This window comes from Bos indicus, chromosome 1 (assembly GCF_029378745.1).
Source record: "Bos indicus isolate NIAB-ARS_2022 breed Sahiwal x Tharparkar chromosome 1, NIAB-ARS_B.indTharparkar_mat_pri_1.0, whole genome shotgun sequence".
NCBI lineage: Eukaryota > Metazoa > Chordata > Mammalia > Artiodactyla > Bovidae > Bos > Bos indicus.
Window position 1 is genome coordinate 59,098,940 of NC_091760.1, and position 15,471 is coordinate 59,114,410.

A 15,471-nucleotide genomic window follows, 5' to 3' on the forward strand; every position below is an offset into this window, starting at 1 on the left:
GACTGGCAATAATCCAGGAACCATGCTCTAAATTTGTCCAAGGAGCTACCTCAGATATGCAGATGACACCCTTATGGCAGAAAGCAAAGAGGAACTAAAGAGCCTCTTGATGAAAGTGAGAGGAGAGGGAAAAAGTTGACTTAAAGCTCAATATTCAGAAAACTAAGATCATGGCATCCAGTCCCATCACTTCATGGCAAATAGATGGAGAAACAGTGGCAGACTTTATCTTTTGGGGCTCTAAAATCACTGCAGATGGTGACTGCAGCCATGAAATTAAAAGATGCTTACTCCTTGGAAGAAAAGTTATTACCAACCTAGACAGCATATTAAAAAGCAGAGACATTACTTTGCCAACAAAGGTTCATCTAGTCAAGGCTATGGTTTTTCCAGTAGTCACGTATGGATGTGAGAGTGGACCATAAAGCTGAGTGCCTAAGAACTGATGCTTTTGAACTATGGTGTTAGAGAAGACTCTTGAGAGTCCCTTGGACTGCAAGGAGAGCCAAGCAGTCCATCCTAAAGGAAATCATTTGAAGGACTGATATTGAAGGACTGAATATTCATTTGAAGGACTGATATTGAAGCCAAACTCCAATACTTTGGCTACCTGATGCGAAGAACTGACTCATTGGAAAAGACCCTGATGCTGGGAAGATTGAGAAAGGGACAGGAGGAGAAAGGGACGACAAAGGATGAGATGGTTGGATGACATCACCAAGTAAACTCCGGGATTTGATGATGGACAGGGAGGCCTGGTGTGCTGCAGTCCATGGCGTTGCAAAGAGTCAGACACAACTGAGCGACTGAACTGACATCAATGAAAGGCAGCTAACTTTCTCACAATGGAAGATGGTTAAGGAGAAAGTCATGAAAGTTTTATAGCAGCTTTTAGGTTGCTATAATAAAGTTCTCATCTTACCAGATTTTACTCTTCTGAATACTAATTATTTCAAGTTGTGTATTCAAATTTCACCTGCATAAGCAGTTTTACTTGTAGTACCTATTTTTAGTACAATAGTTTTATTTCATTTTAGTATATGGATTACTAGTGACAAACATGATTCAATATTGTTCAAATCTTTACAGAGAATTTTTGATATTGCCAATATGGTTTCTAAAAGATGAACTAGATGGGCTCAGAAGTTTGGTCAAGGCAACAAAAACATTAGTCATTTTCTTGACGCTACAGCCATTTAATGTAACGTGATTTAAATTATAATTGAAATTGGAAGTGCTAGTTGCTCGGTCGTATCCAACTCTTTGCAACCCCAGAGACTGTAGCCACCAGGCTCCTGTCCATGGATTTCTTCAGGCAAGGTACTGGAGTGGGTTGCCACTTCCTTCTCCAAGGGATCTTCCCAACCCAGGGATGAAACCTGGGTGTCCTGCTTTGCACGCAGGTGCTTTAAGGTCTGAGCTGCCAGGGAAGGGGAGAATTAATTTATACTTACATTCCTTTAAAAAGGATGTCTTGAGTTTTTGAAGACAGTAATAAGAATTAAAAACTTGGATAAAGTTCAGGTATGTGGAAGTTTTCAGCTTATCAGGAATATCTAATTCAAAGTTCACTAACACCAAATATCCCCACCCAATAGACTATTTTCCCAAATGCTGGGTTTAAGCTTCATCACAAATTAATATAAAACAGGCTGTATGTCTTTGACATTTAAATTCTAGGTAGTGATTGATTCATTTTAACTTTATGCTCCCAATGACTGATTTTAGATTTTTATCAAACTGCTTTAGAGAACTGAAAAGGTTGAGCACTTCTGCCCCAGACTTCACGTTTCTCCACGTCCCATCAAGGTAACTACACCTACATTTAAGAATCTGACTCACGCCTTTCTCTATATGGCTATGTTACTTGATTGTATCTTGAACTAGGACTAAATTCCTATATATAGCATGGCATTGTAGATAAGTCCAAGTCAGGACTCTCTTCTATATGGCTTATTATATCTGAAAAGTTCTTAAAGGCTCACCACTTCCACTCATCATCACAGTACTCAATTTCTCAGGAATGTTCAAATTATACAGCTAGAGAAGTTAGAATCATGTAAGAGTATGGCTTCTGCTTACTCTCCAGGATCACTCACTCTGGGGCCAAGTCTGCTGCCAGCTGTCATTCAGGAGGTGCTGTGGAGACACCCACATAGTAAGGAACTGAATCCCTCCAACAGCCACGTGAGTCAGCCATCTCCAAAGTAGCTTCTCCAGGCCTGGATGATAGTACTGTAACCCGATGAGACCTTAAGCCAGAATCGTTCAACTAAGCTGCCCTTGGATTCCTGACTCAGAAACTGTGGGTGATGATGCATGTTCATTGTTTGAAGCCACATTTTTAAAGAAAAAAATGTGAATATAAGTTATCTCTAGTCGATGAACACTGCTAATTAAATCACAGCCTAAAGTGTCTAGTGTTTAACAATTGCATTCAAAATATAGCAGCATTAAGACAGCCCTTTGGATCTTACTGTTTTCTCTCATTGGGACTGAACTGCAGATACTGAATAGTGTTTCTATTAAGTTCCAAAAGGTCTGAATTAGGAGGCCTTGATTACATTTGGCCTGTTTTAATTAAAGTTAGATCTTAAAGAAACGTAAAAGTACATAAAACAGTATGGGGAACAGTAGGCAATGACTACATATAGCTGCTGATCTCAGAATTCAACACAATGCATTTACATTTCTTTGACATTTACCAGACATCACAGATTTCTACCAGAACATCACATAAGTTTATTTCAGATGTAACAGCAATGTTAAAATCAACAAGTTTAAATCTTAACCGCACCAAGTAAACTTAGCTATTTAAGTATTTTTAAAGTTATTCCCTCCAAAAAACTGAGGGAGCTTTTCTTTTCCACCCCACATTCCACGGTTTCCCAATAGTTAGTTCTATTTTTGGAGGACTCCGAATTGACAAGTAAACTGCTTTGGGGATATTTCAGAACTTCTTTCCCCAAATGAAAACTAATCTGGACAAATTATATATTGCATAGATTTCTCTGCAGATTCTTTTCCTTAGAACCTAAACGTAATTACCATATAATTTTACCTATTTGCCCCACAGAAAAAAACTATCTTCCCCAAAAAATACGATGGGTACATCTTGTGATCTTCTAGTTAATAGAATTATTTTACCTCAATGATAATTATCGTATTTCAAAATAACCAACTCAACATGGGACATTATTTCAGTCTTTACTGACTTCTAGGCACATGAAAGTGTACCTAGCTTCTACCTCCTCTACATCCTCCTCCATAAATGGATGGAATTATTTCATGTAAGTCTGATGTAGGACAATTCACGTTTTACAAACACAATTTAGGTTAAAGTCAGTGACTAGTGTGGAGAAAGAAACTAGTGTGGAGAAAGAAAAATGATAGGGAGCCTACACACTCAATTCAAAATTTTAATATTTTTTCCTCCATAAATAATATGTACTTAATTGTCATGAGGCAGCTATTCGGTTTTCATTAACCACATTTAGGGATACATTCATAGGACTGATTAGATAGTCCAGGTGAAATGGTTATAGAAATAGAGGCAGTGTCATCTCACAAAACTCATTTATATATCAAAATCTATTTTGACATCTGAAGTTTACAAAAAGACTGAATTCTTCAAACTAATCTTGCCTTCTGTAACTCAAGCATTCTTCTCTTGGCAAGAGCAAGCTGAAGCTTATCCATGAAGGTAAAGGTGCTCAATGCTAAACTTTTCTTCTAAGCTTAGATTTGGACTGCTTAAGAAACTGATACCCAAGAAATCAGCAAGGTCTTTCTACATTTTTACTATCTTAAGATTAGAACTCTATGAACTCACTCATCAACTATCTTCCTTTCCTATATTATTCTTGGCACTCAACTAAGACGGTTGAAGTCTATTGTACCTTGCATTTTCACATTCTCAAATAAGAACTTAAGATTATAAGATGTGCATAAACATTGTGTAAAATAATTTTGTCATTCAATGTATTTGAAGAGATGAAACTTTTATGCCAGAATTCACACAAGAGGATAAATGTTATCAATCAACCTTCTTTTTAAAGTCAAATGACAGAAAATTCAAGCTCTGTGCATTGTTTTAAGTCTAATGAAAACATTTCTTAGGCCACTGGTATTGGCAATGTAGAAAATTTTAAATATTGGAGATGGAATTATGGAGGAAAGCCTGAAAATTTTAGAGGTCTTCTATTTTCTTACAGAAAGTTACTGACCAGTCAAAGCCACTCCCTAAGTGCCAGAAAATGATCTGGCATAAACCAGTCCTGTTGGTACAGGAGGTCACAGTGACATTCACGTTATTAACACTTCTAGACTTCTACTTTTCCCAAGAACAGAAGCAATGTATTTAACAATTCCCCCTCCCCCAAATCCTTAAACTCAGTATCACAGGCACAGAATGTAAGCAAATCTGGGATGTTCTCCAACAGATAAGCCATAGCACAGCTATGTTATTCTCAAAAATACTGTCTAAATATTCTTTCCTCTAAAATCAAATGCTCAGTGGCCACACTTCTAACAGTCTGCGTTAGCTGACATTAAATGCATTTATTGTGCCACAAATCCATCTAAGCTTCCGTTTAGGTATTTTTTTGTATATCCAGGAGACAATACCTACTTCAGGTTTATTTAAGGGCACTGACCTATAAAGGACAAACTCCATATTTAAGGTCTGACCAACTACTGTGTGTTTACTGAAGAAAAACAACAGGAAAAAAAGCAGATCACAACAAACCTCTTTAGGTCAGTTAAAGGCCATATCTCTAGCTGGGATATTAAAAAAAAAAAAATGAATCTCACCAGCCCATATGCTAAAAGATAATGCCACTAGTAACAATCAACAGCAGGAAAAACAAACCTGCTAAGCACCAGCCCACTCATTAGCAAAAAGCAGTTTAACTCACATACTGAGACCAAAGTCTAATACTACTGATTCAAACTGTCCCACCCACCTTCAGCCACCAGCAAGGAAGGAAGAAATAACTGCTTAACAGAACAAAATAAGCTTAGTATTTCTTACAAGGATAACAATGGCCCAACTCCTGAGATAATACTCAGAAGGACAAAAGGTGGAGTGAAGGCAATGTATAGGGATTAGTATCCCACAAAATCTTTAAAAACCCAAAGTACCACAAACACACTAAACTTGTCTAAGAGTTAGAGGACAAGATATTGCTGCTGCTTCTTTTTGTCCTTTGAAATATACAATATTTTGTAGGCTCTGCCCTTCAATGTGAAAGCAGGACATTTAAAAAAAAAAAAGGAAATTGACACTCAAATTTTTGGGACCATATATATCTTAACTGTGAAACTAAACCGATCTATACCTTCTCCTTCCTACAATCAAACCACCTCACAAAAATAAGAAAACTAAAACAATCCAAACATGATTAATAAGTCCTTAAAAGTTTAAAACTTTTAGAGGAAAGGGAAGCAAGTTTTGAAAGGAGGAAAAGTAAGAACAAGGAAGGAGGAAAGTTTTAAAAGAAAGGGGGGGCGGGGAATCAATGGGCCTCTCTTTTATTTGGCGACAAGCAAGTGCAAGAAAGTTCATCTGTAATTTGTTCAGTTGTCTGTCTTTTGCACATCTGCGTTCTGGCCAGAAGGGACCTTGAGGTTTTTCTGCAACACGTGAGCATCTGCGGGCTCTATCCTCTTATAGTAGTTCTTCTTTGTCTCAATAATCTCAAAGCCAAACTTTCTGTAGAAGTCAATTGCAGACTCATTGCTGATCTGGACATGCCTGAGATGTAAAAGGGTATCAGGAAAAAGAAATGAAGATTTCATCAGCTTTTATGTATCCTCCACAGATAGCTTCAAATTGGTTGAAAACGAGAATAATCTTAATATCTGTATTATAAAAGAATCCATATTGGAAGCTATATCCAATATCCTATGATAAACCATAATGGAAAAGAATATTAAAAAGAATTTAAGTGTGTAACTGAGTCACTTTGCTGTCAGCAGAGGCTGGCACAATACTACTGTAAACCAACTAAGCTTCAATGAAAATACAAGAAGCCAAAGTTGCCATCTTCGCCTTACTCTTAAGATTCAAGTACAAATCAGCTAAGTACCCTCTGATTTTGATTATTAAATTCTACTAATAAAGAGCGTGTCACTGAAAGCCCTGAACAAAACTCAAAATGACAAGATAAAAGTAATATTTATGTTATTCATTTCTTAAATTCTGAAGACTTAATCTGGGCTTTACATCTGTGACTTAGGAACTCCCACCCCAAAGTAATAAAGCAAAGAAGAATGTTTTATCAAAGGTTCCTTATCTATTATTAAAACAAAACAAACTTCAGAACTATTGTTAATACTTCCATGGTATTTCCAAAAGACAGTAAGTGACCAGATTTAAATTTTTCTAGTAAAGATTTCTATTGCCAACTTATTAAATTCTTTAGATACGATCATTAAGTATGACTTTACTTACAGATAGATGTTGTCAAAAGTGCCATCTTTTTCACAGATGTTTAAGACATGATTTAACATTTTAGTTCCTATTAATGAGACAAACAACAAATAAGTAATCTCATAAAAATCAATCTTTAAATTAAACATCTTTTTGAGTCCTAAAGGAATTTGAGGTAAACATCAGGCAGTCTGATTTTCCAAAATTTTGTTCTCTCTACACTACCTACTATGTTTAAAACTTCCAGCAGAAAAGCAATCTTACACCCTTCCAGTAAGAAGGAAAACAGAAAAAGGAAAAGGGGTATTAGTAACAAATCTATACAGGGCTTGCAACTGAATTATGTTAATAAGCGTCTTTGAAGAAGAATACAAAAATTAGAAGTAATTGTTACCAATTCCTAGCCTTCGGTATGGCGCCAGACAGCCTAGTGTCATGATGTAAAGTCGCTTCTGATTCTGTGAATGATCCACCCTACAGCACACTGCACCCACTGCGATATCATTGAAGTAGGCTGCCACAGAAAACAGAGACACAAGATTTAGCAGACACAGTAACATATTTTACTGAATCTTCCCTTCCCTTAGATAGCAGTTAAATTGCTATCAGAATTAATTACATTTTATCAGCTACTCTTAAATATCAATAGCCTCAAAAATATCCTAAACCTTCTTAAGAATTTAAGACCCCTTTTGAGTAAAGCTAAATATTGGAAATACAGACACAGCCTAAACAAGAAAAAATATTTAGCATTTCCTTCTAAAATTCAAGTATTTATCTTGATTCGCCTCAGAACCTGGACTGCCCCCACTTCCTCACTTGTAAAACAATGAGATTAAATTAGTTATCTCTTTTCTTTGCTCTAATTAAAACCAAGGTGTCAAGAACATGAACAAACAAATGAAAAGAAGAAGAAAAAGCATATCCTACCAAGTTTTGCTAGTTCGCCAACCTCCAACACATCCTTGTAGAACTTGTCATTGTAGCTGACTGGAAAGATGACCTGGTTTAATCTCTTCAGCTGTTTAATATTGTGTGGTGTCACATCTCCCAGCTCGATCCGGCTACTGGAACAAACCAAAATGTACTCAATAAAATATAATAAGCTTCGTTGGTTATGATGGACATAAAATTAAATTAAATTAAAAGGGTACCAAGTCTTTTTAACATGACTGACAAATTCGACCCTTTCATAGCAACCTCATATACCTATGAACATCACCATTTATAAGTAGATTTTGCCTGTCATTCCATCCAGATTACAACTCCTAGCTTTCATACAATTGTGTATACATTTAGAGACAAATGCAATACACAACAATTACTAAGAAGGCCGGAATAATAATCTACATAAACGCCAACATTTTCAGAGAAATTTAAAGATACTTATGACTGATCAACAAAGATTTATGATACCTAATTGGCAAAGGGGTAGCAAGATTTTTATATTCTGCTGGCAGGGATGTTAGCACGTAGATAGATATTGTGTCTCCCACAATATCTCTGGAAGACAATCTAGCACTATGTATTGAGAAGCCTAAAAAGAACACCTTCATCAAAGCAACCCCACTGTAGGAATTTACTCTAAGAAAATAATCAAAACATGCAAAAATCATGGGTATTCTATTCACTTGACACAGGGACCACAGACGGGGTGGTAATCAAATGCAGATTACAGGAACCACCCACTTCCACCACGAGCCTCACCCCTGCCCCATCCCCACCAACTCCCACCACACACAGACACGTTCAGAAGCAGAATCTCTGGAAATGCAACACAGGAATCTACATTTTGAAAGCAAAACAAAACCAACCAACCAAAACAAACCCCAGCTTGAAAACTACTTATCCAAAACACAAAACACAGAAAAAACCTTACTTATCAAAAACAGTAGCACTGCTAAGAAACTATACTTAACTAAAACAACTGGTTCCATGGGAAAAAGACTAAAAGTTTTGGGACTCACAGTAATAAAGTTGTTTTGCCTATAATGAAAGTGAAAGTCACTCAATCTTGTCCAACTCTTTGAGACCCCCATGGACTACACAGTCCATGGAATTCTCCAGGCCAGAATACTGGAGTGTGTAGCCATTCCATTCTCCAGGGGATTTTCCCAACCCAGGGATCGAACCCAGGTCTCCCACATGGCAGGCAGATTCTTTACCAGCTGAGCCACAAGGGAAGCCCAAGAATACTGGAGTGGGTAGCCTATCCCTTCTCCAGTGGATCTTCTTGAGCCAGGAATTGAACTGGAGTCTGGTCTCCTACAGTGCAGGCGAATTTTTTGCCAACTCAATTATCAGAGAAGCACAACCTGTCAACAAATGAAATTTTTAGGAGCTCAAGTCAATCTCAGCACCACAAGCTAAACATTGATCAACAGTGACAAGACAAACCTAAAATCTTAATAGTAGGTGGTAAAAAGATTTACAGAAAACAATGTCAAATCAAACATTGAATTCAAAAATAAACAAATGAATTCAAAAATAAACAAAACAATCCTGGACCAACCAAACTAGAAAATGATGGAGGTCCTACTGCTAGGTGCTAGTTCCAGATCACAGTGACATTAGTCAATAGTAGGAAAATGCAAACAGTGCACCTTAATTAATCATTTACATCATATGCAAAGAGGTTTTGAAAACTCTGTTGGAGAAATGACTAAATAAAAAGGTTAATCATTGCACTTTTATAATGACTTAAAAAAAGGAAAAGAAAAAAATCTGAGTGTCCACCGTTAAGAGGACTGGTTAATTAAATACCACATGATACATTTATACTACTAGCACAGAAAAATACTGATATATTATTTTCTGGGGGGGAATATATGTATGTGTGTATCTTTTCCCAACTTTTGTTAACATATAGAAACATGTTTGTGCTGAGAATTGTAGATAATTTTGATAATAATATTCTCTGAAATATTATAACAAAAAGAACCTGATTACAGACCATTATGCTCATTTGGAACATTAGTCTTTCTAACTCAATTATTTCATTTTTATGGTACCGATTTTTATTGTTCACTATGACTGACCACACTTGTATATCTGGCAGGTGTTAAAATGTAAGCACACTGAATTTCTTAGCAACCACACAAAATTTTAAGATGCAGACATTCCAGTAAAAAACACAGTCTACTCTTTTAAGGATTCCTTTCATTTAGTTAATTAACACATCAACTTTTTATTTTGGTGAGAAAATTTAAGTTCTACTGTTGCTTAAAATTCTCCAAGCCAGGCTTCAGCAATATGTGAACCGTGAACTTCCTGATGTGCAAGCTGGTTTTAGAAAAGGCAGAGGAACCAGAGATCAAATTGCCAACATCCTCTGGATCATGGAAAAAGCAAGAGAGTTCCAGAAAAACATCTATTTCTGCTTTATTGACTATGCCAAAGCCTTTGACTGTGTGGATCACAATAGACTGTGGAAAATTCTTCAAGAGATGGGAATACCAGACCACCTGATCTGCCTCTTGAGAAATCTGTATGCAGGTCAGGAAGCAACAATTAGAACTGGACATGGAACAACAGACTGGTTCCAAATAGGAAAAGGAGTTCGTCAAGGTTGTATATTGCCACCCTGCTTATTTAACTCACATGCAGAGTACATCATGAGAAACGCTGGACTGGAAGAAACACAAGCTGGAATCAAGACTGCCAGGAGAAATATCAATAACCTCAGATATGCAGATGACACCACCCTTATGGCAGAAAGTGAAGAGGAACTCAAAAGCCTCTTGATGAAAGTGAAAGTGGAGAGTGAAAAAGTTGGCTTAAAGCTCAACATTCAGAAAACGAAGATCATGGCATCCGATCCCACCACTTCATGGGAAATAGATGGGGAAACAGTGGAAACAGTGTCAGACTTTATTTTTCTGGGCTCCAAAATCACTACAGATGGTGACTGCAGCCATGAAATTAAAAGACGCTTACTCCTTGGAAGGACAGTTATGACCAACCTAGATAGCATATTCAAAAGCAGAGACATTACTTTGCCAACAAAGGTCCGTCTAGTAAAGGCTATGGTTTTTCCTGTGGTCATGTACGGATGTGAGAGTTGGACTGTGAAGAAGGCTGAGCACCGAAGAATTGATGCTTTTGAACTGTGGTGTTGGAGAAGACTCTGGAGAGTCCCTTGGACTGCAAGGAGATCCAACCAGTCCATTCTGAAGGAGATCAGCTCTGTGATTTCTTTGGAAGGACTGATGCTGAAGCTGAAACTCCAGTACTTTGGGTACCTCATGCGAAGAGTTGACTCACTGGAAAAGACTCTGATGCTGGGAGGGATTGGGGGCAAGAGGAGAAGGGGAAGAGAGAGAATGAGATGGCTGGATGGCATCACCGACTCGATGGACTTGAGTCTCAGTGAACTCCGGGAGTTGGTGATGGACAGGGAGGCCTGGCATGCTGCAATTCATGGGGTCGCAAAGAGTCGGACACGACTGAGCGACTGATCTGATCTGATCTGATAGTGTTATCAACTATATTTTAGATTCTCTGAGGTTATTCACCTTATAGCTGAAAGTTTGTACCCATTCACCAACCTGGCAATCACTTTCCTACAGTTTGTATCAGCATGACACTTTTCTTTTTTAAAGAGTCCACGTACAAGTGATACTATCCAGTATTTGTCTTTATCTGGCTTATTTCACTTAGCCAAATATTACTCTTCAGTATTGTACTACAGACTGAGTGCAGTAATTTATTTTAAATATAAGACAGGTTATATTGATTACATTTAGAACACACTAAAAACAACTCCAGGGAAATTTCCTGGTGGTCCAATGGTTAAGGCGCCACAGTTTCATTGCAGGGGGCACAGGTCTGATCCCTGGCTGGGGAACTAACATCCTGCATGCTGTGCAGAACAGCAAAAAGAAAAATCTCCATTGCTCTTAAAAGCCAGTCTCTGTATTTTACGTGATTGCAAATTCACATTATGAACTCTAATAGTAGACAACAATGAAGGAAAACTTCAGAATCCATGAAGTCAAGCTTCTAGATAACAACTTTAAAGAACTTGAGTTTTTAGAGTTTAAGAATTTCTAGGTAATTACCATGCAGATGGTGACTGCGGCCATGAATTTAAAAGACACTTACTCCTTGGAAGAAAAACTATGATAAACTTAGACAGTGTATTAAAAAGTAGGGACATTATTTTACCAACAAAGGTCCATATAGTCAAAGCTATGGTTTTTCTAGTAGTCATATATGGATGTGAGACTTGGACTATAAAGAGAGCTGAGCACCGAAGAACTGATGCTTTTAAAACTGTGGGGTTGGAGAAGACTCTTGAGAGTCCCTTGGACAGCAAGATCAACCCAGTCTATCCTAAAGGAAATCAGTCCTGAAAATTCATTGGAAGGACTGATGCTGAAGCTCCAATACTTTGGCCACCTGCTGGGAAGAACTGACTCATTAGAAAAGACCCCGATGCTGGGAAAGACTGAAGACAAGAGAAGGGGACAACAGAGGATGAGATGGTTGGATGGCATTACTGACTTGATGGACATGAGTTTGAGCAAGCTCCAGGAGATGGTGACAGACAGGGAAGCCTGGTGTGCTGCAGTCCGTGGGGTTGCAAAGGGCTGGACATGACTGAGCGACTGAACTGAACTGAACCATGCTTCATGATTATAAATAAATTTTTTAAAAGATAATAACCAGGTACTGTGTGATTTCATACAGAAGAAAAAGGTGGCTGTGGTGCAGTGTGATAGACTGAAACTAATAAAAGGTAACTACTAAAAAAGTTTCCATCAGGGTGGGCAGTCATGACTGAACATAGAACTTTCCTTAGTGGTCCAGTGGTGAAGAATCCACCCGCCAATGCAGGGGGCACAGGTTCAATCCCTGGTCCCAGAAGATTCCACATGCCCTGGGGCAACTAAGCCTGGTGCCACAACTCTGAGCCCATGTGCCATGAAGCCCATGCTCTCCAACAAGAGAAGCCACTGCACTGCAACTAGATAAGCCCTGGTTCAGTCCAACTAGAAAAAGCCCCTATGCAGCAATAAAGACTCAGTGCAGTAAAGAAATAAACCTTTAAAAAAAGAATAATATAGAATACAATTTAACTTATATGCAGAGTACATCATGACAAACGCTGGGCTGGAGGAAGCACAAGCTAGAATCAAGAATGCCAGGAGAAATATCAATAACCTCATATATGCAGATAACACCATGCTTATGGCAGAAAGTGAAGAAGAACTAAAGAGCCTTTTGACAAAAGTGAAAGAGGAGAGTGAAAAATTGGCTTAAAGCTGAACATTCAGAAAACTAAGATCATGGCATCTGGTCCCATCACTTCATGGCAAATAGATGGGGAAACAGTGGAAAGAGTGGCTGACTTTATTTTTCTGGGCTCCAAAATCACTGCAGATTGTGACTGCAGCCATGAAATTAAAACACACTTAATTCCTTGGAAGGAAAGTTATGACCAACCTAGACAGAATATTAAAAAGCAACAAAGGTCCGTCTAGTCAAAGCTTTGGTTTTTCCAGTGGTCATGTATGGATGTGAGAGTTGGACTATAAAGACAGCTGAGCACCGAAGAATTAATGCTTTTGAACTGTGGTGTTGGAGAAGACTCTTGAGAGTCCCCTGGACTGCAAGGAGATCCAATCAGTCCATCCTAAAGGAGATCAGTCCTGGGTATTCATTAGAGGGACTGATGCTGAAGCTGAAACTCCAATACTGTGGCCACTTGATGCGAAGAGCAGACTCATTGGAAAAGACCCTGATGCTGGGAAAGATTGAGGGCAGGAGGAGAAGGGGACGACAGGATGAGATGGTTGGATGGCATCACTGAGTCAATGGACATGGATGTGGGTGGACTCCGGGAGTTGGTGATGGACAGGGAGGCCAGGTGTGCTACAGTTCATGGAGTCGCAGAGTCAGACACGACTGAGCGACTGAACTGAATCATTAGGGAATACACACCTTAATCTTTCCCTGCCTAATTTAAATCCAGCACCACAGAAATGAGTTAGGTGTATGTATAGTCTTCCAATATTCCTCTCTGCACATACACACTAACAAATGTTTAAGAAAGAAATTAATCAAGTTTGATTTTTTAAATTGAAGTATAGTTGATTTACCATGTTGTACCAATATCTGCTGTACAATAAAGTGACTCACATATATACATTCTTTTTTAAATATTCTTTTCCATTATGTTTATCCAAGGAGATAGGATATAATTACATGTGCTATACAATAGGACTGTGTTGTTTATAATCAATTCTTATCATTACCAGACTGTCAGCATATGGGAGAAACAGAATCGCAAAATGTCTATTAAATGTAATTTTGTCAGCAAAATTCACCTTCAAATACAATTTAACTCTGTTGAACATGATATTCTGATTGAAATGGAACACTTCTGTAATCCTGATCAACTAGTTCCAAATTATTCCAAGATGTAGATATTCTAAATATATCATAGTAGTATCAACTTATAAATTAAGTAAAGAATGTGTAGTATCAATGGCATAAACAGACAGAGCTATGTAGAAATGTCAAGTAATTAGAACACTATTTGGCTGTAAACAACCAAAAAAGCTTTTAAAAGTCTGAAAAAATAAGATCCAAAAATTAGTAGCTTTAAAAATTTTTTGCAATCGAAGAAAAATAGAGCTTTTAAGAATTCCATCTGTGAATCTAAAATTTTCTACAGTTCTTAAGAATGTAGTAAGTTATCTATTAAAACATAAATCAGGTCCATTTCAGTAAATATTTCAGCATCTATGTGCTAACACCTGGAATGCAAAGGAGTTTACATCTAGTAGAAAATACGGGTATGTAAAAACAGTGTGATAGTAATAGCAAACACATCAGATCAGTTTTGTTCAGGTGCATCCGACTCTTTGCCACTCCATGGACAGCAGCATGCCAGGAATCCCTGTCCATCACCAACTCCCGGAGCTTGCTCAAACTCAGGTCCACTGAGTTGGTGATACCATCCAACCATCTTATCCTCTGTCATCCCCTTCTCCCCCTGCCTTCAATCTTTCCCAGCATCAGGGTCTTTTCTAATGAGTCAATTTTCCCCATCAGGTGCATATGTATATAAAATATAAAATACTAGAATGGAAGTGATCTTGGGAAAGGTAATGGAGGATGACCATAAGTTTGTTTTGTGGGAGGGCAAGAACTGCAAAATATATCCATGTACAAAGGCAAACGAGAAGCCCCAGCAAGACAGTAGAAGGGGGGGGAATCGCATTTACAATCAAATCCCATACCCGCCAGAGACACTCGGAGGGCTTAAGCAAAACCTTGTGTATGCGCACCAGGAGACTCCACAGAGACTGAGAAAGACCTGCCTTTGAGGGTTTGAGTGTCTTCTGTGGAGGTATGGGTCAGCAGTGGCCTGCTGCAGGGGCAGGGGTTCTGGGTGCAGCAGACCTGGGTATGGCATAAGCCCTCTTGAAGGAGGTCGTATTCACCCCACTATAGAGCCGCTAGAACTTAACACCAGACTGGGGAAACACAGTCTTGGAGGGCACAAACAGAACCTTGTGTGCACCAGGACCCAGGAGAAAGGAGCAGTGATCCCACAAGAGACTGACCCAGACTTGCCAGTCAGTGTCCGCTAGTCTCCAGCGGAGGCCTGGGTTGGTGGTGGCCTGCTGCAGGGTGAGGGGCACTGAGTGTGGCAGTGCCAGCAGGTCACCATTATCCACATTACCTCCATCATAGTTTGGCCTCAGGTCAAACAACAAGGAGGGAATATAGGCCCTCCCAACAACAGAAAATTGGACTGAAGATTTACTGCGAATGGCTCTGCCCATCAGAACAAGACCCAGTAACCCTCTCAGTCTGTCTCTCCCATCAGGAAGCTTCCACTAGCCTCTTATCTTTATCCATCAGACCTCAGACAGACTGAAAACCACAATCACAGAAAACCAATCTGATGACATGGACCACAGCCTTGTCTAACTCAATTAAACTCTGAGCCATGCCCTGTAGGGCCACCCAAGACAGACGTGTCATGGTGGAGAGTTCTGACAAAAAGTGGTCCACTGGAGAAG

General features: G+C 38.7%; 1 protein-coding gene and 1 long non-coding RNA gene across 7 annotated transcripts in view; one reads left to right on the forward strand and one right to left on the reverse strand.

The window, feature by feature from the left end:
- Window positions 1-15,471, forward strand: part of LOC109574953 (uncharacterized) — a 38,239-nt gene that overhangs the window by 6,592 nt on the left and 16,176 nt on the right. For 3 of the 5 annotated variants that reach the window (XR_011566342.1, XR_002183168.2, XR_002183155.2), the window contains one exon: window positions 1-5,279. This is a non-coding gene — a long non-coding RNA (uncharacterized lncRNA). The other 2 variants (XR_011566339.1, XR_011566343.1) reach the window with 2 other exon arrangements.
- Window positions 2,561-15,471, reverse strand: part of NAA50 (N-alpha-acetyltransferase 50, NatE catalytic subunit) — a 32,402-nt gene continuing 19,491 nt past the window's right edge. The window contains exons 2-5 of one of the 2 annotated variants that reach the window (XM_070788258.1): window positions 7,364-7,497; window positions 6,828-6,947; window positions 6,455-6,521; window positions 2,561-5,755 (exon numbers count right to left, since the gene is read on the reverse strand). In XM_070788258.1, the coding sequence (XP_070644359.1) occupies window positions 5,578-5,755; window positions 6,455-6,521; window positions 6,828-6,947; window positions 7,364-7,497 (499 nt within the window). In that variant the 3' untranslated portion in view covers window positions 2,561-5,577. Of the gene's footprint in view, window positions 5,756-6,454; window positions 6,522-6,827; window positions 6,948-7,363; window positions 7,501-15,471 lie in introns of both variants that reach the window. The other variant, XM_070788251.1, reaches the window with a different exon arrangement.